We start from the raw sequence: 24,946 nt of genomic DNA on the forward strand, positions 1-24,946 counted from the left end.
AGGCTGTGGATCTACTTCCTGGAACGCTCTGATCCATGGAGACTCAGGCTTTTACAAAAGACACTGATGTCAGATGTTTAGTGTTTAGTGTACCAGCAAACATTTGAAAGCACTAAACACACAGAACAGCTGAGGCTGATGGGAATGTCATTAGTCTGAAATAAAGTGGAGCACTGGAGGAAATGTCAAAGGATCACCAAAGTAATGAGGGTTCATCATGTGGGAACCATGACCGTTCACACCAAAAGTTTAAATATTTCAGTCTGGACAAAGAGAGGAGCTGCTAAAGGCTAATCATCCAGGCTTACAAAGGGACATGGAGCTCACCTTCCACTTTAACTGAGCTTTAGTATCCTGCTGGCTTCTTACTAATCGATGTTGTAAAGGACTTTACAGATAAGGAGTCGGCTTCTAGTCTCGCATGAGGAAGAAAATGTGGTATTTTTAGGCATGTCACCAAGGTTTTTAACCCTGGTGAGTTAAATCCACATTCAGTTCAGTCAAAATCAACCATTTCATTTTCATTATCCACATATTTTAATCATAAAGGACATCTAGTTAACTTTCAGAAACCCAACAGAATGTGTCGTGATGTGCTCTCGGCTCAAACACACAAAATGATCATTTTTAATACATTAAAACTTTCCATATATGAGTCCTGAGTTGTGTTGCCGTGGTTTATTTTATTTATGGTATATATTATCGTACTGGGGACGTTTTTTACTGGTTTGTTCTTGTTTTTACTGAACTGTTGTTTATTCTTATTGAACTGTTTTAAATCTGTTTGTCTTGTTGTAAAGCACTGATGGAAAGCCTTTATCAATAAAAATATTATTATAACTATTATTCTGGTCCATTCATATGGAGTCGTGTTGGTTTGTTAAAGTGTTGATGATCCCGTCTACATAAATCTTATGAAGCTTATGTTACCAAACTACAAATCACCGTCAGACGTCAGGAAGGAACAGCAGCAGTAATGACGCTCTGAGCTTGTAGATGTTATAGGAGATAGTATTTCCCTCAAATGCTGCTCCGAGGCTTTTTTGATTTAACACTTTGTGAGGGAACTTTATGCTCTGAGAGTCCAATCTCGTCTGAGAACAGATGATAAACAGCGACTCCACTTTCTGAAGTGCAGGCGAGTAGATTGAAAACAGAACGATCCTTTCTCACGTGAAGCAACAAATCACCTGCAGAGAGCTGGATCATCGGCTGGAAGATGAGCCTTTCTTCTTTTTAGCTCCTTAATGTACTGTTTTTAGAATTTATTAAAGGTGCCAGCTCAGCCAAAACACAATCCACCGCTCCAGAGACATCTAGCGTTCAACCCAAATCTCCTAAAACACGGCCATAACTGGAGCAGAATCTGATCAGAATCATCTGGTTATTGGGTGCATCCCTCCCCTAATGGCCAGCGTTAATTATGAGGATATTCCATCAGTTTTAATAACACGGGATTCACGAGGAGCGGCGCCCGGTGCAGGACGGAGAGGAGGAAGTGACAACACGAGCGAGAGAACACACACAGATTGCAGGAATGACTGTAGAAGTCACAATCCATCTGTCCTCATGTGTGTCCAGAAAATCTGACTAAAGAGGAATAAAACACGAAGCTCCTCCATTAATGGATAGTCGGTGTCATAAATGTGCCACAGGATGAACGTGCAGAAATGCACAAGGTAAATGTGATGGGAATCCATATGAAGGAGACCTCTGGAGACGTAGACGTCTCTAAAGAATATAAAGGCTTGGGCCAGCCCTGAGCATAGCATAGCATAGCATTTAGCATAGCATTTAGCATGCACAGTACTAACGGCCTCTACGTAGCGAACGATGACTCGGTTCATTACGGTGCAAATACTGAGCAGACTGAATCTGTCTGGTGTTCGTCCAGCGGCATCGACCAGAACTAATGGCATGTGTGTGTGTGTGTGTGTGTGTGATGTATTGCCCTCTACAGGACCTCCCCCTCTAAATGATCACACACACCTCAGATCGGTTCATCCCACTGTCTCTGCATGAATAAATGAAGGAGGGAGGAAACGGAGGGATGAAAGAACGAGTGCAACGTGAGGAGAGAGAGAGAGAGAGAGAGAGAGAGAGAGAGCAAAAATTGGGGTGTATGAGAGATGAAAGATATGACTGTTCACATGCACATTGTGTGTGTGTGTGTGTGTTTATCTACCATCTTTGACCCAGATCAGCTAACATGGATCTGTGGGTCTTTGAAGGTGGTGGTGGGGGGACAAACTAAAGATGTTTGAAGTTGTTCAATTAATGCACACTACACACATGAAGGACCATCTGTGTGAACACACACACACACACACACACACACACACACACACACACACACACACAGAAACAACGGCCCATCCCCTTACAGCCTGTCCTCATTAGACAATCCCTCTCTCTCTCTCTCTGGAGTACCTTGTCTATAAATAGACCGTGCCCTGCCACCCTCCCCACAGGACACACAGGGAGACCTGTCAAGGTGGGACCCTTGGTTGACAAGGATAACACCAGAATCCAACACACACACACACACACACACACACACACACACACACTCTGGTGGAGCTATGAGGGAACGGGACAGCATGTTTCACCAAAAGAAAATATGCCCAGTGTGCCCCGAGCCTTGCCAGGAGGTAGTGTGTGTGTGTGTGTGTGTGTGTGTGGGCTATGATGACTCCACTCAGCCTGGTGAATACTCCACCACTACCACACATTCATTGATATGTTTAAAAGGTCACGACTTACAAACAATAAAAGCCCACTTTGCAACGTGAATCATTCTCATCTCTTAAAGGGGAACTACTTTCTCAACGCGAGGCCTCTGGTTTCAAACATGTAAGAAGTGGCCGTCGTCAGGCTGACGTCACTAAATGTACTGAATGAACATCATGCTGGATTGAAGAAGACTTGAAACTAGACATTGAGACTAAACTCACTTTATACTGAGATAATACATCAAGAGAGAAGTAGGACCATTTTCTCATAGACTTCACATGGAAAAATAGTTATAACATAACTATTTTAATAACAGAAAACACTTGAGTGAACACAGTATCAGCATTATATTAATAAAATGTTCGTTTTCATCCTGAGGATAATGGTTAACATAGTTTAAACGCAATTATAGTCGTCATACAGAGAGTTTGCAGTTCTATGAGCGACACCTGTGACGTCAGATGCAATAAAATGTATATTTAAGGAGCTCCCGTTCAGTCAGAAACATGTTGATTCAACTCTATTGTCACTTTTGAGATGGTATAACGTCAGACAGCTAACTAATGATATTCATGACCTATTTCATTTAGGTAAACCAGAAGGGCACGCAGGTGAGCCAGCATGCACATTACCTGCAGCAGCTAAATGGAACACAGCCATGATTAATGTCCTCAGTCACACCTGTTTGAAATGTCAAACTTTCCACCTTAAGAGAAGGGTGATAGGCCCTTTGCACAGCTTCCATTTCTACACGTCATCGCCGGGTAAACACAGGTGGAATAACCAACATCTATTATGGCCCCGTTCCATTTAGGTGGGTCAGGGTCTTGGTATGATGGATGCTGGCTCACTGGAACGACTGTGACACGAAGCAGTGATGTCTTCTTGCTAAGCCTTCTTCACCTTCTGATTGGCTGCTGTGTCCAATAAAGAGTGTCATCATCAACCATCAATGATGTTAATCACACCTACGACTCTCTAAAGGGTCTTTGAAGAGGAAGCTGTGTGGAGGGAAGTGACGTGTTCCACATAATCCGTCCCGTTAAAGAATCGTTAACCCGGAAGGATTTTCTGAAGCATTGAACGCAAAACCTCCAACATATTTTCCATTTCCCTGGATTTTTAGCTGCTGAACCACTAGCAGTGTTAATTGATAACTCGATACTGTCATTGACTCACATGTCAGCACGAGGCGTGCGCCTCAGTGGGTCAGATGTGACTCGCATCGGGATTTTAGGGGGAATCGACGGGGAGACGAGCGACCATGTTTGCATGGTATGTATTCATATGTCATTGATTCACTGATAGGAGCAGATAACATCAAGATCAGGATGTCTTGCTGTCAACTCATCCATAATAATGATGAATCAGGGTCCTTGCAGCTCTACATTGTAGATCCAGTCAGATACGTGGAGGAGCAGCAACAGAACGTACATCGAGTTTCTGCAAAAGAAACACTCCAGCCTGCCTGATTATGAACAGCCAACGGAAAGCTTGGCCGAGACTACTTTGAAGTTATTGAACTAAACTTTCATGCAGGAGTCACATTCACACATTTTGCATGTTTTTTTCACACACACACACACACGCACACACACACACACACACACACACACACACACACACACACACACAGACGGGTCTGCATGTAAGTGAATCAGGACGGGTGTGAGGAGTCCGTCGGTTAAGTCAGAGGATTCCGTCCTTCCACTCAGCGGTGTGAAACACTTCTCTCTCTCTCTCCCCTGCTGTCTCCATCTCCCCCTTTGTGCCTCTCTTTCTCACTCCAGCTCCCTCACCTCCTCCGTTTGGCCTTGTCACTTTCTCTCCTTCCCTCCTCCCTCTCTTGCCTCACCTCGCCCCCACACTCTCTGGCCCTCGGTGCGCTTCGTCCTTTGGTCTCCATCCTCTCTCCGCTGAATGCCACGAAATAAATCCATAAGGTGGAGGGGAACTACCTCGTCTCGTGCACACTAAATCCTCCTCACCTTGACTGTGTGTGTGTGTGTGTGTGTGTGTGTGTGTGATGGATGATGCATGAGCATATAGGCTGTGCGTTCCAGAGTTGAGGCAGCTGAGGTCCAGCTGCGTTACAACACACATGCAAACAGAAATGCAGATGTGAATAAAACACACATGAAGGGGATTCTGGGAGTTGGAGGCAGACAACTAATGGGTGAATTGGGTGGGGGTCAGTGTGTTTTTTTGCAGCTGCATCCACAGCCCCTACAGTTGCACAGCACAGCCATACTGTATGCACATGCAGTCATCAAGTCCTACGTGCAAAAACTGCAAGAGCCCACCCCCCCTAACCCCCCCCTCCTTCCGAGCACGACGCACGCACGGAATACCGGGGCATGCCCGAGCGACGCATCCAACTGTCAGCTCCGCTTCTTCCGGCAGAGAGACCTTGAGAGTGCATTAAGGGGAGCCGGTGGGGAGAAACACAGCGAGCCGGGGCATCGTCGCATGTGACCGTGTTGCGTGCGCGGAAGCGTCGCTGCCACTGCCAGCCTTGTTGTGACCCGATAAGCACGACAATCTGTGCAAGCTCCGCGGATCACAACCCGAGCGGAGCCCCCCCTTCTTCCTCCTCCTCCTCTTCCTCCCCCCCACCCCCCTTATATAGCCGCCCACGCGTAAAAGCAGAAACTCTCATAAACACATTAAATATTCTATAATCCAGCGATGCAATTACACCATCAGGGCTGTATCGTCGAGGCAATAAGGGTCGGGTACGCGGCGCAGCATCCCGAAACTCATTTGACACCAGAGAAGGGGGGTTGGGGGGGAAAGACCTTTCACGGAGACGGACGTGGAGGAGCGATGCGCACTGAAGACGCACAACCACCCTGATGATCTAATGAGAAAACCACTTGAAAACGACGCGTAAATCCATCATGTGCCACTCGTGGCTTTTATTTAAAAGCGTCACGTCGGCGGACACGCGCGCCGCCGCCGGCTGACTTCATCCAGCAGGCCCCTAGAATTAAAAAAAAACACCCAAACTCGCGGGGAGGGTCTGAAGGTGCGCACTCAGGCCTGGGGGGGAAGTTGCCAGTCTACCTGCCCTTTTAGAAAAAAAAACACTTTGGCTCGGATTAAAAATAAATAAATAACTAGATGGCTAACGTAGCACCACGAGAGGTGGCACGTCGGAACACGGGGGGCGCCGCCGCGGCGACGCGCAGGCGGGAGACTCAGTAAAGCAACACAAAGACAGAAAGCTAAAACATCCTCGAGTCTCTCCGTGCGCCAAGTCTTACCCTCCCTCTCTCTCCCCCCCTCTCTCTCTCTCCACGCACCGTTGCTTACATGCAACATCATCCCCGCGACACCATCATCCACATCCACAGCAGAACACCACCACAACACCACCCAAACAGAGGATCTCGCAGGTTACGCTCGGCGTTGTATTTACCTTTATGTCTGCCTTTCGCTGTCATCGTCACACTGCTCGGTGTTTCATTGGAACGAGATGCTCATCTCCCTCTCTCCCCTCCCCGCTCTCCCCTCTCTCTCTCTCTCTCTCTCTCTCTCTCTCTCTATCACTCTCTCGGTTGCGCGTGTGTGTGTGTGTGTGTGTGTGTCTGGAGGCTATTATTCAGTAACGCGAAACCACCGCTAGGAGTGGAGCGCGTGAATTGGAGCTCATGCAGCAACAATAGCTGTACATGGGAGGAGGAGGAGGAGGAGGAGGAGGAGGAGACGCCCCCCCGTTAGAAAACGGGGTAATGCCTCGGTGAGGGGGTGAATTCTAATAGAATAACGAGGGAAGTCCCTGATTATGGCGTATCTTACTGGATATCCCCCACCCCCTTTTCCTCCCCCTCCCTCCCCCTAAAAAAGGTTCACATGCACGGTGACTCGCCGGCCAAGTAGGCTTCTTTTATTATGGTGTCATAATAATACAAATAAAATAAATGCATGGACTCAAAACAAACGTGCATATAAGATCCACTGATGCAAACGTAGAGGGTGAGTTTCAATAAGGAGAATGACGTGCAGCTCTGTAAGGCAGCGTGCATGCGTACGTTTGATCACCCGGTCGCCGGATATCCTGGACGGGAACAGAGCCAGGGGGAGGGTGGGGGTTTGGGGGAGTAGGGGTGAGGGGGCTGCTCTCTCTCTCTCTTTTCTGTCAAGGGCCGAGGCCGTGGTGGTGTCGGGTCCACCTGCAGGCTTCGGGAACTGGATGCTTCTCCGGCTGCAGCATCGGTGGAGTCTCGGCGCTCCCTCGGATGGGGGGAAGCCTGCTGCTGCGGCGGCTTCGGGGAGCAGGAGGAGGAGACAGGCTTACATGCTTGGATCCCGAATCTGTTACTTGAAGGGGGTGAGGGGGGTGTTGCAGGTGGGGGAGGAGGATGGTGGACTCTGGAGGTTAGAGGGCGAAGAGACTCATCCTCTCCAGGACGCCTCTTAGCGGTGCTGTGCAGCTGGCAACACCCCGGAATGGCGAGGAGGAACTCCCACGCACACGCACACACGCACACACACACACACACACACACACACACACACACACACACACACACACACACACACACACACACACACACACACACACACACACACACACAGACTCATACTGCCACCCTGTGGAGGAACTGCTTTACAGGGCTTTCTCCCCCCTTAACAACAACTCTGTGGGGTGTTTGGTGTTTAAATGTCGCTACAAGGCGATTTGCATGGCTCCGTGTATATATAATATTATAAGATCTTCTGGCTCTATTGGACATGTGTGTGTTAGAATGCAAACAGAACTCATCAGGGTATCATATAAGTGATAGAGATACAAACGGATGCAGTTTTTCCAGGAAGAACCACAACAGAAGGCTGTGGAGGCTCCGGACGCCAGAAAACACAGCTGCAGGTTGGAGGAAGAAAAAAAAGGGAAGTCTGACCAGAAGGTGTCTCCAAAGGACCGGTCATTGGTCGGAGGGTGTGTGTGTGTGTGTGTGTGTGTGTCAGCCTCATGTTGGCCAAACTCAGCCTGCGAGCATTCAGCAGTCTCTGTGCTGCACCAGTTCACACTCTCTGAATAATTAGACATAATCACAATCACAACTTCACTGATAACTAATGTGTGATTGCTCACATGCCATGTTGGCTTTCAACTTTGAAATTTGTAAATATAGATTTGCATCTCATAATAAACTGAAGACAAGTAGTGGATGAATAGTTAAGGTGCGACAAAATCTGGATCACTGGATTTTATTTAATGGGGACAAAAAGATCAAGTCATTCATTGTCAACAAACAGCCTGTAAAACAAAAACAGTTCCTTCTTCTATGGTATCGTGTGTTTCTTCATCTCCTGGTTCAAACACGCACTACCACACAAAAAATGGAGTTTCTTTCATACTTTTAACCCAACATTCTGTTTTATACGTGTCAGTTCTGAGGGCCAATTAATTAATTAGGGACAAAAACGTTGTCGTTGTATAAGATTAGATTCCGACTCAGAACTAAACAGCTGTTACAGTTTAAACCCATTAATGAACTTTGAATGATTGACGTAAAAATCATGTTCAAAGTCAGGCACACTGCATGGGAGTTTAATGTTTTTTAAGGTGTTAGAAAATGTACAAAAGTATTCAGTGTCAGATCTCTGCATTTTACTGCAATATAATAATACTTAAGTACTTCTACAACTGGAGATGCTGCTTATCATGTGTTCAGAGTGCAAAAAAAAACAAATGTGAGTCTAGAAAAATCTGATATTTCATTTTAAGGCAAACAAACTTTTCTTTCCCCCCGAGGCTGGTTTTGCTTCATCTGTCCACGCGTTTCATGAGAGCATAAGAACAATTATGAATAGGACGAAAACATTCACTTGCACAGCCTATTAGTGTACAGTGTGTCTATTGTAGCAGAATAGGGCCTGCTGCATAACAAATGCCTCACTGCAAGAGGAAAAATAGTCGTCTGCATACGCTGTGAAATGAGTACATTGATGCCTTCATGAAGACTTTCTGCAGCCGACAGGACCTCATGGTTGTCTATAAATACTGATATTCACTAGGATGCTTTACTTAGCTTTTTACTACAAAAGGCACAACATTTGCTAGAAAATATTCTTATTTTGGTATATACAATTAATATACAATTTAAATGTGTCGGTAAATTCCCGATGACATGTTCTACTTTCTACTCCTCAGATTTTAAAAACAGGCTTTAATTCGAATGCATTTCAGGGTAATTATCTATTATTGTTATTTTATTATTAATGACGTGAGATTCAGAGAGCCTGGAATAAAAAACAGCTGATAGAAATGTCGTTCATAGGGATACTTTATAATTTGAGTACATTTCAGAGCCTGTACATTTTCCACTTTGAGTAAAATAATTGAATCAGTACTTCTACTTTCTTTTAAACATAAGTATCTAGTACTTGAGTATAGAATGTCTGAAACTTCTGCTTAAATATCAATGATTTTCTGACAGAATTCCCATTCAAATCGGTAGTGATGTAATGTTTGTGTGTATTCTTACATGGAGATGTTTAGAGTTAGAGAGGAAGCCATTTCTCCGTACACCTCTGCAGGTATGGGCACGTGCTGTGGAGCGTTTCAGGTGAGCACGTGGGGTGTTTTTGTAGTTATTCATTGTTATTATTACAGTGATGGAAAAAAAAAAGAAGAAGAAATCGAGTGCATCCTGTACAGCTTCACCCTCAGGTGGATGCTCTGAGATGATTGGAAGTTAGAGTTACTATGACCCGCCCACCTTTTTTGACGTACACCTTTACCTGAAAGGTGAAGCTCGACGAATGGAAAATGAAAGTTTTATACGCCACGTATTTAACACCCACTGACACATTTCTAATAAGAGTTGAGACAACGTATTTAAACAAATTCAAAATATACGGTTTACTAAAGTATGCGTTCAATACGTAGTTCTAGTTCTAGCTCGGATCCTCACTAACAGCCTGGAAATGTGTGGCCCACCACGACATCGCGGTCACAAGTCTTTGTAATGGTATCACTCCGCGCGCTGGAGCAAAAAAAAAAAACCCCGGGTGTAGTTCAACTGTGTGACATTACGCCCTAAAACAAGATCTGCGATTAAATCGATGGCTGTGGCCAACATATATCGATAATGTGTAACCGCGTCCCTTGCGGCTGTCTGTAAATGTGTAAATTATTGTAGTGGTAGACGGTCTAAAGCGCAGGTTCCCTCGGAGTTTTACCTTATGCAAAATACGTGCAGGGTAGACATTTTGGCTCCGTCCGGACCATGTGAACGCTGCCGCGCCGTCGCACGCCCAGAGCCACAATGACGCCAGTTTCAGCACTACGTCTTCGGCGTGCACTGCAACCGTGAGCCCTTTACGTGCTCGTGTCGGCGGAAGGCTTTTTTTTCTTAGCGGTAGCGCAGTGCGAGATGCGTTCCGACACAGACTTCCGGCTTGGGCGACAGAATAAAACATTTATGTTTAAATATATATTTTTTTAAATGTAAAGTAAATTACGTATTTTCGCTTACACAGATTTAACCCAAATAATATATTGTTCACTGAAATTTTAATACAGTTTGAATAATTAATTAATAGAATAATAGTCTTTTTAATAACTAATTAAATTAATGGTTACTTACTTTATAACATGTGATCTGTATGATGGAAACTACACATAATCAGTTTTAAAGTAGCCTATCAAATAGGACAGTCAAATAGGATTTTCACAGGCTTTCAATTGATTTTATTTGTTTTTTTTATTTTTATACCGGTGTAATTTAATTTGCAGTATGAAAACAACGCACAACCAAGCAGGATACTTCCATAATGTAATTTGTAATCTTGACGTTTTAACCTGTTTTGGAGTCATGGCGACGGAGCTTTTATTGTGAAGGGGTTGAGATCGGAAGTCTTGTCGTCGTTGCTGCTGGCAGAACGCAGGCCGCAGTGATTTGGTAGCCGCTGCAGTAGGAGGAAGGATCGCGGTTCTACCCCTTCTATCTTTCAGTTTCGTCTCGAAATTTTTATCGGTGGTCACTCCTGGTAGCGATCGGTAAAAAAAAATAAACTCCGTGTACAGCAACGGCGCCTCCGTGATATCGAAGTCGTAGCATTACCAACGGACGAGTGATATCAATCGCCATTTTAATCGCACGTTTTTTCCCTGACAGAAGCGGCTAGCACAACAATGGCTCTGAAAAGAATTCACAAGGTAAGGAAGTGAACGAACGGAGGCCCCGGGATTTCGCAGTTTCGCTAGGAGACGGGAGGGAGGGAGGGGGGTTTGATTCCAAGGTTGCCCCGTCAGATGCTCGCCCGTTGGCTTCAATACACTGAGAACAACGCTAAAATAATGACTTAAATAACCCAGGCTTGGCTTCAAACTGCCAGCTAACGGTCTCTAAATAGCGAGTGACGACAGAGAGAGCAGCAATGCGCCGCCTGTCTGTGTTCGCCAGCGCTGCTACAAACGGGGGCCAACTGAAACCGTTATCCTCAATTAGCTCACAAGTATCGGTGGTTGTAGCTTCTCTGTTATATCCACAAATGTGCCCCACACCATCGAAGTCTTTAAATGCTGGATGTGAATGTTTGACCGGTGAACGTGATAGCGGCGGTGTGTTAGCCGTCCCCGGCTAACGTTATCTCCCCGTAGTAGTTGGCTGCTAACTCGCTAGCTCACTGACGTTAGAGTAACGCTAGCTGTTAACACCCTTTAAACAGTTAAAAATCACGATAGTTTCTCACCCGTGGGTGTATTATGCTCTCATGTACCCTCTTAGCTGCCTCATACACGGCAGTATAGGTAGCTAAATGTTATTTACGACGAGTTACTTTCACCTCGCTGAAGTCGCTTCTTTGATTTGACAGATAAGTTACCCAGCTAGCGTTAGCCGCGATGCTAGCGTCAGGACTCGCGCTTTTATTTTTTATTTATTTATCTCTTCTTAGGTAGTTACCTTGACTCGTAATGGTAGTTATTTCTGTATATGTTCGGATGTAAGTATAATTATAGCAGCCACGGAGATACGGATGGATGTGAAGCTAAAGGTTAAGCTATCGTATATGTAATCCCCCCCTTCTGTTTAAGCATTAACGTTTCTTCGTAATGCAGAACATATTATGTGTTTCATATATCGTCGATAAACGTACTAAAAAATACGTGTTTTTTGGCATAGTAGTTATTTGTGCTCGACTAAAAGGGAAGTGCAGGAAGACGCTAGCGGTGGTGTTAGCATGCTGTCGCTACGGTTTAAAAACAGGCCCCACGCGTTGTTCGCCTTTGATGCCATGTTGCTGACAGGCAGGCGAGCAGCACAGCGTCGCTATGCCGCCTGTCTCGATGGTTTTAAGCTGAACGGTGTGTGTTTTTTTTTTACATTTAGGTCTCGGATGTTGTTCATCGAGTCCAAGTGACGTTAGCCCCGTGTCACAAAATGCGGCTAATTAGTGGCTAGCAGTGGAACCCGAGCACCTAGCTGTAGCTGTGCACCGTCCCGTTACACTGGGCTGCACACTGTTAAAGCATACTGTTAAAAACACACAAACACCTGTTGACCTATCGTCCTCAGTTTGGCTGTCACCTGGCTGTACCTGCAGGAATGCTATTATGTAATAGCGGTCACTCCAGTGATCAAGGTGCTACGTGTACTGTTGTTGTTGTCAGGAGGAACTGCTTGTTGTATTTCTGTAAATCACATTATTATATAAGATATATTATTCCCCCATAAATGTTGTACATGTCGTACATTTACAGTTGTGCTATCTAAGGTTATAGTTCGGTGAAACTGTACAAGAACTGATCCAAGATTTGTTGTTTTGTTTGTCTCAGGAGTTGAACGACTTGGCACGGGATCCACCAGCCCAGTGTTCTGCAGGACCAGTAGGAGATGACAGTAAGTTTGTCTGTTTGTTGGTAGCTGTGTGAGTGAGTTTGTGAGTGGGTTTAGATCTAAAAACCTCCTGGTTCACTCTTCTCAATCCGCTGAAATGCATATTTATCAGTCAAACTTCTCACAAATGACACCAAAAATAATGGATTGAGTGTTTCACCTGTAAGACCACCATGATGGTCTCCAGATCTGCTCCTTTGTTTTAATTTAGTGTTTTTTGGTTTGAATCTGAAAAAGAATGTCCACAATATACACTGAAATACATAATATGTTTTCTATTCTTGTAACTTGAAAAGGGAAAAGACATCAGTCAAAGAGCTGACGTTCTACTTGTTAAAAGTCAGCTGGAGTCCAGTGCCTTTAACTAAATTTAAGGAAATATCTCTGTTGTTTGAGCAATCAGATCCAGGAAATACCTGGATTCTAAAAGCAGAATATTCATGTACTCTACTTCATGTCAGTTTCACTTTTATTTTTGGGGCGAGCATAAGGGGAATTCTGGTCTGGCTCGTACTGTTTTGTTTTGTTGCGTAAGAGGAAATGCAGACTGATTTGTATCCGTTTAATTTAAGTATATGGGATTAAATATATTTCATAATTCTGTAGGTATTTTCTTGAAAAAAATATTTTAAATGTCGACATTGATGAAATGCAAGTTTTTTTTTGACTTGTGTAAGCTGCTACTGTCAACAGTCAGACATCACAGCAATTCATACTTTTATTGGACTACAGTTTAAAGGTGACAGGTTACCTTTTAAATTAGTTGCGACTTAAGTTGTCTTACAGGGTAGAAACTCCTGTCAACATATGTTTCAGCAGGAAGCTCCATTGCATCATATTTTATTTTTTAAATCCTTGCACAGGACCACCTTGAAAGAGAATTTTAAAATCTCCACGGGACTGTCCTGGATAAATAAAGGTCAGATAAGATGATTTGGGGCATGGGACATTACTTTGCATAATTGCAAAAATCCAAAAGTGACATTTACAGGGTGAGGCTGAGGCACAGCTTCCATTTTCGTGATATGTTATTGGACTGTCACTTTGACTTCACTGCCTGTATTTAAGTGTGTGTTTTCGATGCATCTTAGAGATGGCTCTGCTGTGTTAAAAAAGGGCAGCGTAAATAAAATTAATTCATTCATTGAGCCCATAAACGTCTGTGTGGTGTACCGAGCCATCGCCTGCTGCAGCCACCGGTGTTCCCGAGGTAGCCCGTCTAATGCGGACGTCCCCTGTCTGTGCCATCGATGCAATTCTGAATGCTTTGGGTCATCAATCATTTTTGCTAATATTTGCCAAACACTCTACTCAGCAGGACACAACCTCTCCGCTTGTGGGGACACGACTCCTAGACGGACATGATTCTCTATCCTGCTCACTTTGTGTTCAAATGAAGGCTTCACATAGTCAATCAACACATTTTTTTTTTTCAATCTAAACAATTTTGTTAGAATCTAAAATTAATATGATGAAGTGGCCAACCTGACTTAAATGAGTGGATGGGTGTTTTGTCGAGCATATGTGTCCTAGTTATTTGACATGTGTGGATGTTTTTCTGGCTATTGTTCTGCCCCCGCTGATCCACAACAAACCATAAATGAGCTGATGTTTATACTGACAGCCTGTGACGTGTGTGTTGCTGTTTTTAACCATTCACTGTAAGCAACACAAACACAAACCCTTCTATTGACTGTGTCCACTGTCCATACTGAGAGCCACATAGCTAACATAGTAGCAGCAAAGGTACGAGGGTTTACCGCTTTTATAATGTCGACACGAGCATTACATGCTGTCAGAATCAGAACGATGCCCTCCCAGACCGTTCTTTGCTTTATGTCATCATGTCTGAGGTGACACTGCTGGAATTAATACAGTTTTGAAGTTCAGTTTGTGTGAAGAAATCTCCTGGTGAATCTTATGCTGCCTTTGTGTGCTAGTCGGAAGATCCAACTTCCCACTTGTGAAGTCAAATGAGGACATTTACCAAGTCAGAATTTCCAGAATATCATGTTTAAATGCTTTGTTGTGGGGAACTGTGGACAAGGTAACGTCAGCAGACTAATAGTCCATATGTCATGAATAGAACAATAAATAATATCGTTTTACATCAAGTTAAGTGTACATAGATTACAGATTAAAATCATGTACACAAGCAACAGCTTGTACTTGTTGATCTGTTAAAAATAAAGAGTTACGTACCATCCGCCGCTGAATGTCCTCTTCTCCGCCATGTTGAAACGTTCTGGTCACCCCTTACATTATCTCAGTTTCCCCACTTTTAATTTCGACTTTCATGAGCAGTTTCCTAGTCGGCAACTCGTATTTACCATAATTCCGATGCCACGTGAAGGCAGCAACAGACGGTCCTTTCAAGCTATAGTTGTGTTGGGGTTCCTCGGCCACATTTCTCGTGTTTAACTCCTGTTTACCACATTTAAAGGGTCATAGTTGCACGAATACAGTGGCAGGAGTTTATTTCCTTCATATAAAAAAATGCTATTATGGAGCACAGATTATTGTGCTGCAATCTGTCAAATGTACTCGTTCCATTAGAATTTATATTTATATAAATCACTGTTTGGTAGGTGGGGGATTGATTGGTTGAAGTGTAACTAGCCATAGAAAGAACAAGTAGAACATGCAGTGTTACATCATTAGTGTTACAACAACTTGTCGGCTCGTGTAGCGAGCAGTAGCTTGTTCCAGCGGCATCAGAAAACTTGTTTTCAATATCGGTACCAACAAAATGTTTAACCATATGAGTGCTACTAACACTCCTTTCTTGAAATCACTTGGATAAAACGCCGGCCTGCATATTTGAACAGCTTTGTCTGTGGGGTCATTAAAATGTCTTGCCTTAAAACAATCAAAGTCAAATCAAAGCGTATGTTTGTCCCTCTGAGATCATTCCAGTGTGCAGGCGTCGATAAGAACTGGCTGTGTCAGAGCCCAACATTAATGGTTTTCTTTATTTCCGCATCTTAAACATGCGCGCGGCACCTTACACTGACACGTAAAAATCAGAACACGTACATGTCACTTCCTGCCTCGCAACATCTAATAAACCACTACTGTAAACTACAAGGAAGCGTTTCTTGTTGCATAAATGCTGTCGTTCACACATTTGTCCTCAGACCTCGACAGGATGTCTGAATTAGACGGGTTCAAACGCAACTAAATCCAATTCTGATGGTTTGGTTTTCTTGTCACAATTCGTGTCAAGCCAAGCTTTAAAATTATACCTCATGTCAGGATAACATCCCCCTTTTTTTTATATAACGAGCAACTATTGAGCAGTACAGTGCGTCTACTGCCATTATGTGACCCGTCACCATTCACAGTTTTAAAAATACCACTTCCAAGAATATCTGTCCCGAGTCGTGCTTTATTTCAGAGCCTGTTGCTCAACTGGACCGATAAACCCGCACACACACATCTCAGCCATGCGTTGTTGTTTATTAGTGTTTTCATAACTAATATCTCTGTTTGTTTGTTTTTTGTTGCAGTGTTTCACTGGCAAGCCACAATAATGGGACCTGTAAGTATTCACTTCTTGTACGTTATTGATTGAGTCCTTAATCACACTGCTGTATGTTTGCTGGGTATTAACAATCATACAGATGGACAGAATGTTCTTACCGTCACTTAACTTTGAATTATTGTATTTTTTCATCTAATGTGTTTGTCATGCTTGCACCTCAGTCACTAACGAGATGAACTGGCTTTTCTTCCCTTTGTTAGAATGACAGTCCTTACCAGAGCGGGGTTTTCTTCTTGACCATACACTTCCCCACAGACTACCCCTTCAAACCGCCAAAGGTAAGCAGGATGGACACGCACACAAAGCAGCAGCAGCATACATCCACATGGTAACAGCGAGGCATGTAGAAGTACGTCTTGCCTGCTAAAACATGCCACGGCTTTACATCACATTTCCTGTTGTTGTTCTCACCTGCCCCTCTTCTTACCTCCCCCCCCCTCCCCCTTTCATTTCTTTTCTCTCTGTCTGTTTCCAGGTTGCATTTACCACAAGAATCTACCACCCAAATATCAACAGCAACGGCAGCATTTGTCTTGACATTCTGCGATCACAGTGGTCTCCGGCTCTCACCATCTCCAAAGGTAGACACACGGTTTCTCACCGACGCTGCTACCTGCATGCATGATGCTACGACAGGGTGTTAGGAATGAAGGAACAGGGGAAACATGTTGTTTCCTATTTTAAATTAAACTACTTCTGACAAGAAATGTATTGCAGCCTCCTCAAGCAGAGGTCCTTGTGTTTAAACGGGAGTGCTCTCTCTGTAAATGTCAGCTTTTCATGCAGCTCTTACGACTGCGTGTGCTTGGAAATGTTGTTGTTTGTGCACAAGAGTTTTTTCAAATCTCAATTACATGTTTTATCAACGGTTCTATAGACTGGTCAAATACTGACTTGCACCCAAGAGACATCTAAAGGAAAATACAGCATAATTTCTGGAAAGTTTGTGAATACTTTCTGGTATCTCCCCTCCAGTCCTCCTGTCCATCTGCTCTCTGCTGTGTGACCCAAACCCGGACGACCCCTTAGTACCTGAGATCGCCCGCATCTACAAGACGGACAGGGAAAAGTAAGATTACCAGCTTTTTGCTCTTTAGGGGCACCGTTCCCATATATTCATTGTTTCCATGCTTCATGACTCTTGTCAACATCTCACGTCTCCGCCGGCCTGGGTGGAGCTGCTCTGAGGTCTGTTCTGAATAAAGTCAGTGTCACAAACCGGCTGCTGGTGGACAGAACCTCCATCTTACTAATGAGTATTGATTGTGAAAACATTGGTACTGGTACAGAGCGTGCAGCACTCGTAAGCAAAGAAGAAGACAAAGATTTCGATTGCAGGAATTTGACAAAATCTGCATAAATTAGCAACATTTCTGTGTTGTCTGTTTGAAAGCCAACGTACACAAAGAGCAGGTGTCATCACAGGTTAAAGTAACTGGAACTGGCTTTAAAAATCTACAGTCCACTTACCGTGCAGGAGTCTTTTAAGGCGAGCAGACGCTGAACAGATCAGGTCTGTATTTATTTCTGGCAGGACATAAATTTTGCTTTGCCATCTTGCAGTTTGAGCAATATCACGGTCTGATTTCCCACATGGCTGCTGTGAAAAACCTCCACTATAAACTGTGCCGAGTTTGTTTTAATATTACTGGAGTCATATTTTATATGTTGTGGCTAAAACTGTCTTTAGACTGATGTGACTTCAAATTTAACTTCACTATACATCAGACGGATCGCTTCTCCGTGTTTTTTTCTTGTTTACCTCCATCCGAAGCGAATCTAATTGTATATAAATGGTGAAACCGAATGGAGCTTCTGTGTTTTAGGGGAGTGTGAGGCCCAGTTGATCCGGTCAGTGTGAGCATAATAACACAGCAGGTTCTGGCCGCTCAGAAAGGGCGATTAAAACGCGTCACGCGTGTTAACACAATGCACGGAAGATTAATAAAAATGAACTTTACAGTTTCAGCACATTTTGATATATATCCCCCTCTGAAATCAGTAGTTGCGTCCACCTGAAGGTAATTAATCTGGTTTGTCTCCCCTACCTGCTGCTCTTAATGGACGCTGAGCAACTTCAAAGATTAAACTATATTACACACGCTCCTTTTTTATGTTACATTTAAAACATTCCTTGCCAGGAAATAGCTTTGCATTTGGTGCTATTAATTAATTCAACATTATTTCTTATTTTTCCAATTATTGACAGCAGTAGAGTCACACACTCCAATGAGTAAAAGCTGGGTGTCCAGGTCATGCTGTCCTTGGTTTCCACCACAGTGGTGTAGCTGTAAAATTCACACACCAACAAGCTTAACAAACACCATCAGTACAGTGAGAATGGCGGTCATTTTTATTGCGCTCAAACTGTTCTTCCTGTGCCTAATTGGCCGGCGGCGTTGCCTCCTGGCAGTTTGCTGCAGTGGGAAGAGGAAATAAAAACATCCCCGCTGAAAAGAAATCGCTGCAAGATGTCAGAGGTTTGCGTGCCCTAGTGGAGTGATCTCTGCTGCAGAAGGATGGCATCAAACTTATGATGTGCACATGGAAGTTAATGGAGGGGCGGAGCTTCCCTATGGATTTTTGTTGTTTTGATGTGAAAGATGTAATCCTAATGTGTGCCTAAACAACTCCCTTCTGTCTCTGCTTGTTCACAGGTACAACAGAATAGCTCGGGAATGGACACAAAAGTATGCAATGTAGTGTTGGGGTAGAATCATGGCCAACCACCTCTACGACATAAGGTTAGGGGAGCTTCAGACGTAAAGAGAAAACAAACAAAAACCATTCAAACAAATGAAAAGTTTAAAACAAGATCTTGTTGGTTTCCGTTGGAGTGCTTTCTTTGAGCCACGCCTCCCCTTCACCAGAGCACCTGTAAAACTCCCTCTGCCCCTCCTCCTCCCCCCTCTATCTCTCTCCCTCCCTCTCTTTGTCTCCCTTCCCCTCCCGCCTCTCAGCTCACTTGCCCACCCTCCAGTGTACATATTGTCAACTTGCAATGGTAACACCCATCTCTCCCTCCTCCTTTTTCCACCTTCCTCCCTCCATTGTGACCTCTGACCCCATCGCCTGACTTCTGCGTTCCGTTCCGTTTTGTCACCATGCAGGTGACGTCACCCCCCCCTCCCCTTCCCTCCCAGCATTCCTTTGAGCATCTGTAAATCTTGCAGTGGGGGGTACCTTATTTTCTTTATTTCCCTCGTGATTTATGGGACTGGGGGACAATAAGATGGGAGGGATTTTTTACACTCTGCAACGTTTCTTGTTTTGCTGTCCTTCATAACTCCCATCTGTACGGGTGACGAATCAAGAGAGCAGTTTGTTTTTGCACGCTAATCGAAGGGCACTCTGTATTTTATATAACGAATACTTAAAGGAAATCATTGCAGGCTGTGTAAAAGAAAAAAGAAAAAATGCATATGGCCTATTTCGGTGTTCTGTTTGGATTCCATGAAAGGACTTGGATTTATCCCCACACCTCCTGCTCCTAACTCCCCCCTTCTCCCCTCCAACCACAACCAAGTTGACCCCTTTGTACACACACACATAGACACACATGCACGCACAATTGTAACCCCCATGTCACCCCCCACCACTACCACCAACATTTCTTTTTTCACAAAGTGGAGGATCTGAACCAGGTATTTAAGCAGTTTATTTTTCTTAGTTTAACCTGTGTTTTTACACACACCCCTCCCCCCTCCATAACTCTTTAGGTTGCTTTTTTTCTCCCCCTTTTTCTTTTTTGTTTTCTCTTTTTATTTTTGCTATTGTTAAATTAGAGGCTAACATCGTAAATGGCTATGGGACTGGCTTGGGCTCTGGGTGCGAGGAGAACCCACTCTTCTTGCACAAAACCTCTGTATATTGAATTACCTGAGAGGCTCGTTGAGCTTTGTGTGTTGATTAAACTGTGTAATAAAAACCCATTATTCCTGTGTTGACTCATTCTCGGGCCCCTTTTGGAGGACATGCAGAGGTAGGAAAGGGACATGTGAAGCTAGGTCACACTCATGACCCACTTCTACAGGAATTAGACGGGATGAATCATACCTGCCTTGGGTAGTGCCGTTCTTTGTGGATTTTGGGGGGAACAAAATATGTGATTAAAGAATACAACTTTACTGAAACTTGGAAGGGTTTTGAAATTAAGAATTCATTATTAGAAGTGTCTGCTTGTGCTCTGATTAAAGTGAAATCAAATATAATATATATTGGTTTAAAAGGAAAAATAATTACTTAGCTATACCTAGTAGTTTACCTTCAGACAGCATTTAAAAAATCATTTTTTTCTTCTAGTTCCTATGAGGGCAGATTGTTTCGTTGCCCCCTGGTGGTTTTTCTGTGAAGTACATGGAGTGCATAACATTTAAATTTGAAGGTAATCTGGGTTCATATATTAATAACTTACTAAAGATAGAAAAGTTTGTTTTCTCTGTTAAAAACAATTAATCAAATTACATTCAGAAAGGACTCTTGTGGCTCCTCTTCGGATTCACGTGGTTCCAAAGAATCGAGATGATTCTCCCCCAGTGGATATGATAATATGGCCGTTTCTATGGTGAAAACAGGGGCAACGTGTAATTTAAATGATAAAATCTCATAAGACGAGAAAGCTAATCACTGCCGTTAAATACAACAGTTAATTAAAGCATCAATCACCCACTATCATGCTGTGAAATCTAGCCGGAAGCTCCGGGAGATGCCAGAAAGTGTTTTAACTCTTTCACACGGTAAATAATCAACTTTTACAAAAACAAATATATATATACTCCATTCTAGGTGGACTCGAGATCTCCATACGGGTCTCATTAAACCCCATACGTGCTTAATATCCTGAGAAAGCAACTTAATGGATCAAATCTTGGAGATTATCGTTGCGGTTCCGTCTTCAAACGGCTAATAAAACGAAGCCGGAAGTACGCTGAAGGCACGATCAACCAAAGATTGCCCCTCCCCTTCGCGAACCCTGATTGGCTGCGGCGCAGTGACGTCTGAGCCAAGCACGGTGCTTTCTGGAGCCGACAGAGTTCAGTTAAGACTCCCCGGATGACCTTGCTGCTGCCTCTGCTGCTGCTGAGCGCCTCCGACAACAACAAACACACAAAAACCTTCGTCCAGGGAGAAACATGGCAACCCCGAGTCTCCCGGCCATTCCCGCGCTGCCCAGACCGGGATTCTCCTTGTCAAAAGGTACAAGTATGGTTAGCTTAGCTAACGGCAAAGCTAGCTTTCAATACGGGTGTTCCAAAACTTAAACAAACATTCGCGACCAGACATTAGACCGAGCCAAGTAACGTCACGAGCTAACTTACAACTCCATTTGCGCGTATTAAATACGAACGTATCATTAAATTATTCACGTTATCTAATGTGTTAAAGTTACTTATTAATTGACATGTTAGCTGACTAACAGCTAAGCTAAACAGTCACGGATGCGGCTACGTGTTGGGTCTCTAACCTAAGGAAGGGTAGTTTATTTTGGGGGGGGGGGGGGGATGTTTAATCTACAAGCAGGAATATCTTGATTGGTCGTGGCCTCTGGCGGGTAAGAAAAAAAAAAGCTTGCTGATCCAGACTGACAGCAGAGGGCCCCTGTTGTTCTGCTGGTTTTACTACACCATGTGACGCCGGCGTGACGTCTCAATTCCCTTTGCCAAAAAAGAAAAGAAATGCACTATACATAACCTAATTAGAGTTGAAAGATTCCTCTTTATAGACGGGCCCCATCCTTCCTGACTGGATGATGCAGCGTGACGAACCCCTAGGACCTTAGCTTCATCTTCTTGGAGCACCCAAATCCTTTTAAAATGTTAGTTTGGATTTCTGCTTAACTATAAATCACCAAAAGGCTACGAAAGCATGAGTAAACACTGAAATCGTGCAGCAAATGCTGATAAATATGACTTTATAGCCTTGACCAACAGAAGTCGTCCAGGTTTGGGTGCCTGAGAGATTTCCTATAATCTCGATTCATCAGTTTTCCATGACATGAACACCTGTTTCCTTTTTTTAATTATATAATGACACCTGATCTCAATTGAACAGCAGGTGGATGTTATGAAAAAACAAAGAAAACATACATTTAGTTTGTATTTAAATGTGCAGTTGCAGGTGTTTAATCATCTATGCATGAGATGATTAATCATCCATCGTTATGCAGCAGCGTGTGTATTGTGTTTGGGATGTTTTCTAACATTTGTGTCTGTGTGCACATATTGACTGACTGTCTGCCTGTCTGTCTGTCTCTCTCCCTACCCAGAGCATTTTGTAGTGGCGGTGCCGGTTGCCGTGGTTGCAGCCGTCGGGGGTTTTCTAGTCAGCCACTACTTGAGCGGGCGGAGCTGTAAAAAAGGCCTGGTGAACACGGCCATCAGTAAAGACAGCCCCAAAGTGGTGCACAGCTTCGACATGGAGGACATCGGCACCAAGGCCGTGTACTGCCGCTGCTGGAAGTCAAAGAAGGTCAGCCGTCAGCGCCGATTAGTGTTTTGAGTACCTGGTCCCAACTGCTGTCTGTAGGGTCAGCGATGTCACAGCCAGGTGTTGTTGTTGTCCCCCCCCCCCCCCCCCTTAAGCTGCCCTTTCAAACCACAGAGCTCTGCTCGTTAGTGTCGGCTTGAGCAAATTAAACATTTGGTGTGAGAATCTTAATTAAACTGAATGATCATTTTGTGTCGAGGTGTGTGTTTTTAAAATAACAAAACACTGAAAGGGAACCCAGGAGGAACTTTAAAGAAGTCCTTGAGATGCAGAGAAGTCTTTTTATTGTGTAAACGAGATCTACTGTTGGCTTTATGGAGATAAAGAACAAGGAACGAGGAAATGGTGATCAAAATGATTTAATGTACTTCTGTTCTACATGTTTTTATTATCTAACTTAAGGTTTTTGTTTTCCTCACAGTTCCCTTACTGCGACGGAGCTCACACCAAACACAACGAGGAAACCGGGGACAACGTCGGGCCGCTCATCATCAAAAAGAAGGACGCCTAAGCCCTCCAATCAGACGACCCTCACCCTCATGGCTTCTCGTAGTTTGTCCAATCATTTATCATCCTCAGTGTCACACTGATGCTTTATTCTAGGACGCCGCCGCCATTAAATAAAAACGGTGGATGTTCTTCAGACCAGAAAGTGCTGCAAAATGTTGTGAATTTAGATTATTATTTTTTTCATGCAGGCCGACACTACTTTCTAAGATCAAAGGTCATTTGAGGAGCGATAAGGAAACGGGACTTTGACAGTCGGACGCGGTGCGGCAGGAAGTTGTATTTTGACCTACTTAATGTGAAGAGTTAAGTTAAAAGTTCTCACTGGATCGGATGGAAGTGAAATGTTCCAACATGCAGCCATTTTGCCTTCACGTCCCGGCGTCGCCTCTCTCTCCCCTTCCTCCTCCTCGCCTCCTCTGGGCGTCGAGCATGAAACATGATTACCGGCTGCTCTGTGTCTCGAGGCAGGCCCATATTTAATTTACAAGTCAGCGAAGGCCTTAACGTTTTAAATCTACTAACCCGGACTCTGAACGCACACATACGAATGTTACATATTCTAATTATATTCTTTTTTTTGCACTAAGAGCTGCTTAGTCAAAGAAAACAGAAGTTTGTTTGTTCTCTGAATGAAATTAAAATTCTTCCAACCTTGTCGAAACACTATCTGCCGTTCGTATCCGGTTACCATCTGCTCTTTCTGAGGAAAACTCGTATTTAATCTGTTCAAGTGTTATAAAAAGGATGTATTTTGCGATTTTTCTTTAGACTTATTTTCTACTGGCTGCGGTTTGTCCGACTTGAATCATCGTTCTGTATATTGTGAATAAAAACTTATTGAGTGATCTGATTTGTCGGCTTTCGTGTATTTATTTTTTGGAGGGGATGTTTTATCATTTTTTTTATTTTGTTTGTTTGTTTTTTTCTGCAAGGCCAGGGACCAAACTCTATATTTGTTTTTGTTTTAATCACGTGATTAAATGCACTTCAGTGTAAAACTTCACCTCCGTTAGCAGCGAGGCAGAGCCGTGTGTTCATGGATTAACAGCGGACGGGATAATGAGTAAACAGCCCTGTGTGGTGACTGCAGTGGGACGTGTGTGTGTGTGTGTGTGTGTGTGAGAGAGAGAGAGAGGCCTCGGCTGGAGGTGAAGGGGGGGCCGCCGTGCTGCAGTGTCCACCAGCACCAGTGGCCATTTTAAGATGCGGCAGTACTCGCGGTGACCGCTAGAAGACGCTGTGTTTGCACGGATAGTCCAGGCCAGACAGTGTAGGCGAGTACGGTGGGCCCCCTGCTCCCATAGTGACACGCACACGCACGCACGCACACGCACACACACAGGGACACGCACGAGGTATCTGGCTGCGTGCCAGATGCAACGGAGGGCTTTCACAAGAGGTGGAGTGGACTGCACCGTCCCTGCGTGAGGAGTCACCAGCCGCGTTCACGGACACGGGGACAGATTACATACATGTACCTGCTGCACGTTAGCACGCAGGCTAACACGCGGCCACTGCTAATTGGAGAGGATTCTGGGTAGGTTTGGTGGAGGGAAAAAAAGTATTTTATTTTGAAATTGTTTGTTCAAGTATTACTTTTTTTTGTTTGTTTGGGGGTTTTTTTCTAGCAAAATGAGTTCAGGTGTCTTTTTATAATAAAAAAAAAAACAGGTGTTCATGTCATGGGAAAGGTTATGACACACACTTCCGGTGTGGAAGCAACTGATAAATGAATTACTAGAAAATATATAAGGCACCATATCCTTTAGACTTGTTTTAACTTGCTTTTCCCAGCTGTTGTGATCATCTATTTTTTCAAAGC

General features: G+C 43.9%; 3 protein-coding genes across 4 annotated transcripts in view; 2 read left to right on the top strand and 1 right to left on the bottom strand.

Moving 5' to 3' along the window:
* Window positions 1-6,279, bottom strand: part of ppp3cb (protein phosphatase 3, catalytic subunit, beta isozyme) — a 29,155-nt gene extending 22,876 nt beyond the window's left edge. For both annotated transcript variants that reach the window (XM_084010403.1, XM_084010402.1), the window contains exon 1: window positions 6,155-6,279. In XM_084010403.1, coding sequence (XP_083866529.1) covers window positions 6,155-6,179 — 25 coding nt within the window. In that variant the 5' untranslated portion in view covers window positions 6,180-6,279. The remainder of the gene's footprint in view (window positions 1-6,154) is intronic.
* A 4,350-nt stretch (window positions 6,280-10,629) lies between these two features.
* On the top strand, window positions 10,630-20,069 carry ube2d2 (ubiquitin-conjugating enzyme E2D 2). Its single transcript, XM_084010505.1, has 7 exons — window positions 10,630-10,903; window positions 12,524-12,587; window positions 16,094-16,125; window positions 16,329-16,406; window positions 16,604-16,709; window positions 17,104-17,197; window positions 18,786-20,069. Exons 1-7 carry the CDS (start codon window positions 10,880-10,882, stop codon window positions 18,829-18,831), a joined length of 444 nt encoding a protein of 147 aa, XP_083866631.1. The 5' UTR covers window positions 10,630-10,879; the 3' UTR covers window positions 18,832-20,069.
* Window positions 20,070-21,150: 1,081 nt separating this feature from the next.
* Window positions 21,151-23,974, top strand: LOC311013927 (CDGSH iron-sulfur domain-containing protein 1). Its single transcript, XM_084010235.1, has 3 exons — window positions 21,151-21,324; window positions 22,394-22,596; window positions 23,036-23,974. Exons 1-3 carry the CDS (start codon window positions 21,261-21,263, stop codon window positions 23,123-23,125), a joined length of 357 nt encoding a protein of 118 aa, XP_083866361.1. The 5' UTR covers window positions 21,151-21,260; the 3' UTR covers window positions 23,126-23,974.
* Window positions 23,975-24,946: the final 972 nt, after the last annotated feature.

This window comes from Eutrigla gurnardus (genome assembly GCF_963514095.1).
Source record: "Eutrigla gurnardus genome assembly, chromosome: 5".
NCBI lineage: Eukaryota > Metazoa > Chordata > Actinopteri > Perciformes > Triglidae > Eutrigla > Eutrigla gurnardus.

Bases quoted from the DNA above. Each gene is read 5' to 3' on its own strand.
- LOC311013927 (XM_084010235.1), top strand. From the start codon at position 21,261: ATGGCAACCCCGAGTCTCCCGGCCATTCCCGCGCTGCCCAGACCGGGA. The intron at 21,325-22,393 runs GTACAAGTATGG...CTCCCTACCCAG, and splicing joins GGGATTCTCCTTGTCAAAAG to AGCATTTTGTAGTGGCGGTG. The intron at 22,597-23,035 runs GTCAGCCGTCAG...TTTTCCTCACAG, and splicing joins GCTGCTGGAAGTCAAAGAAG to TTCCCTTACTGCGACGGAGC.
- ube2d2 (XM_084010505.1), top strand. From the start codon at position 10,880: ATGGCTCTGAAAAGAATTCACAAG. The intron at 12,588-16,093 runs GTAAGTTTGTCT...TTTTTGTTGCAG, and splicing joins AGGACCAGTAGGAGATGACA to TGTTTCACTGGCAAGCCACA. The intron at 17,198-18,785 runs GTAAGATTACCA...GCTTGTTCACAG, and splicing joins TACAAGACGGACAGGGAAAA to GTACAACAGAATAGCTCGGG.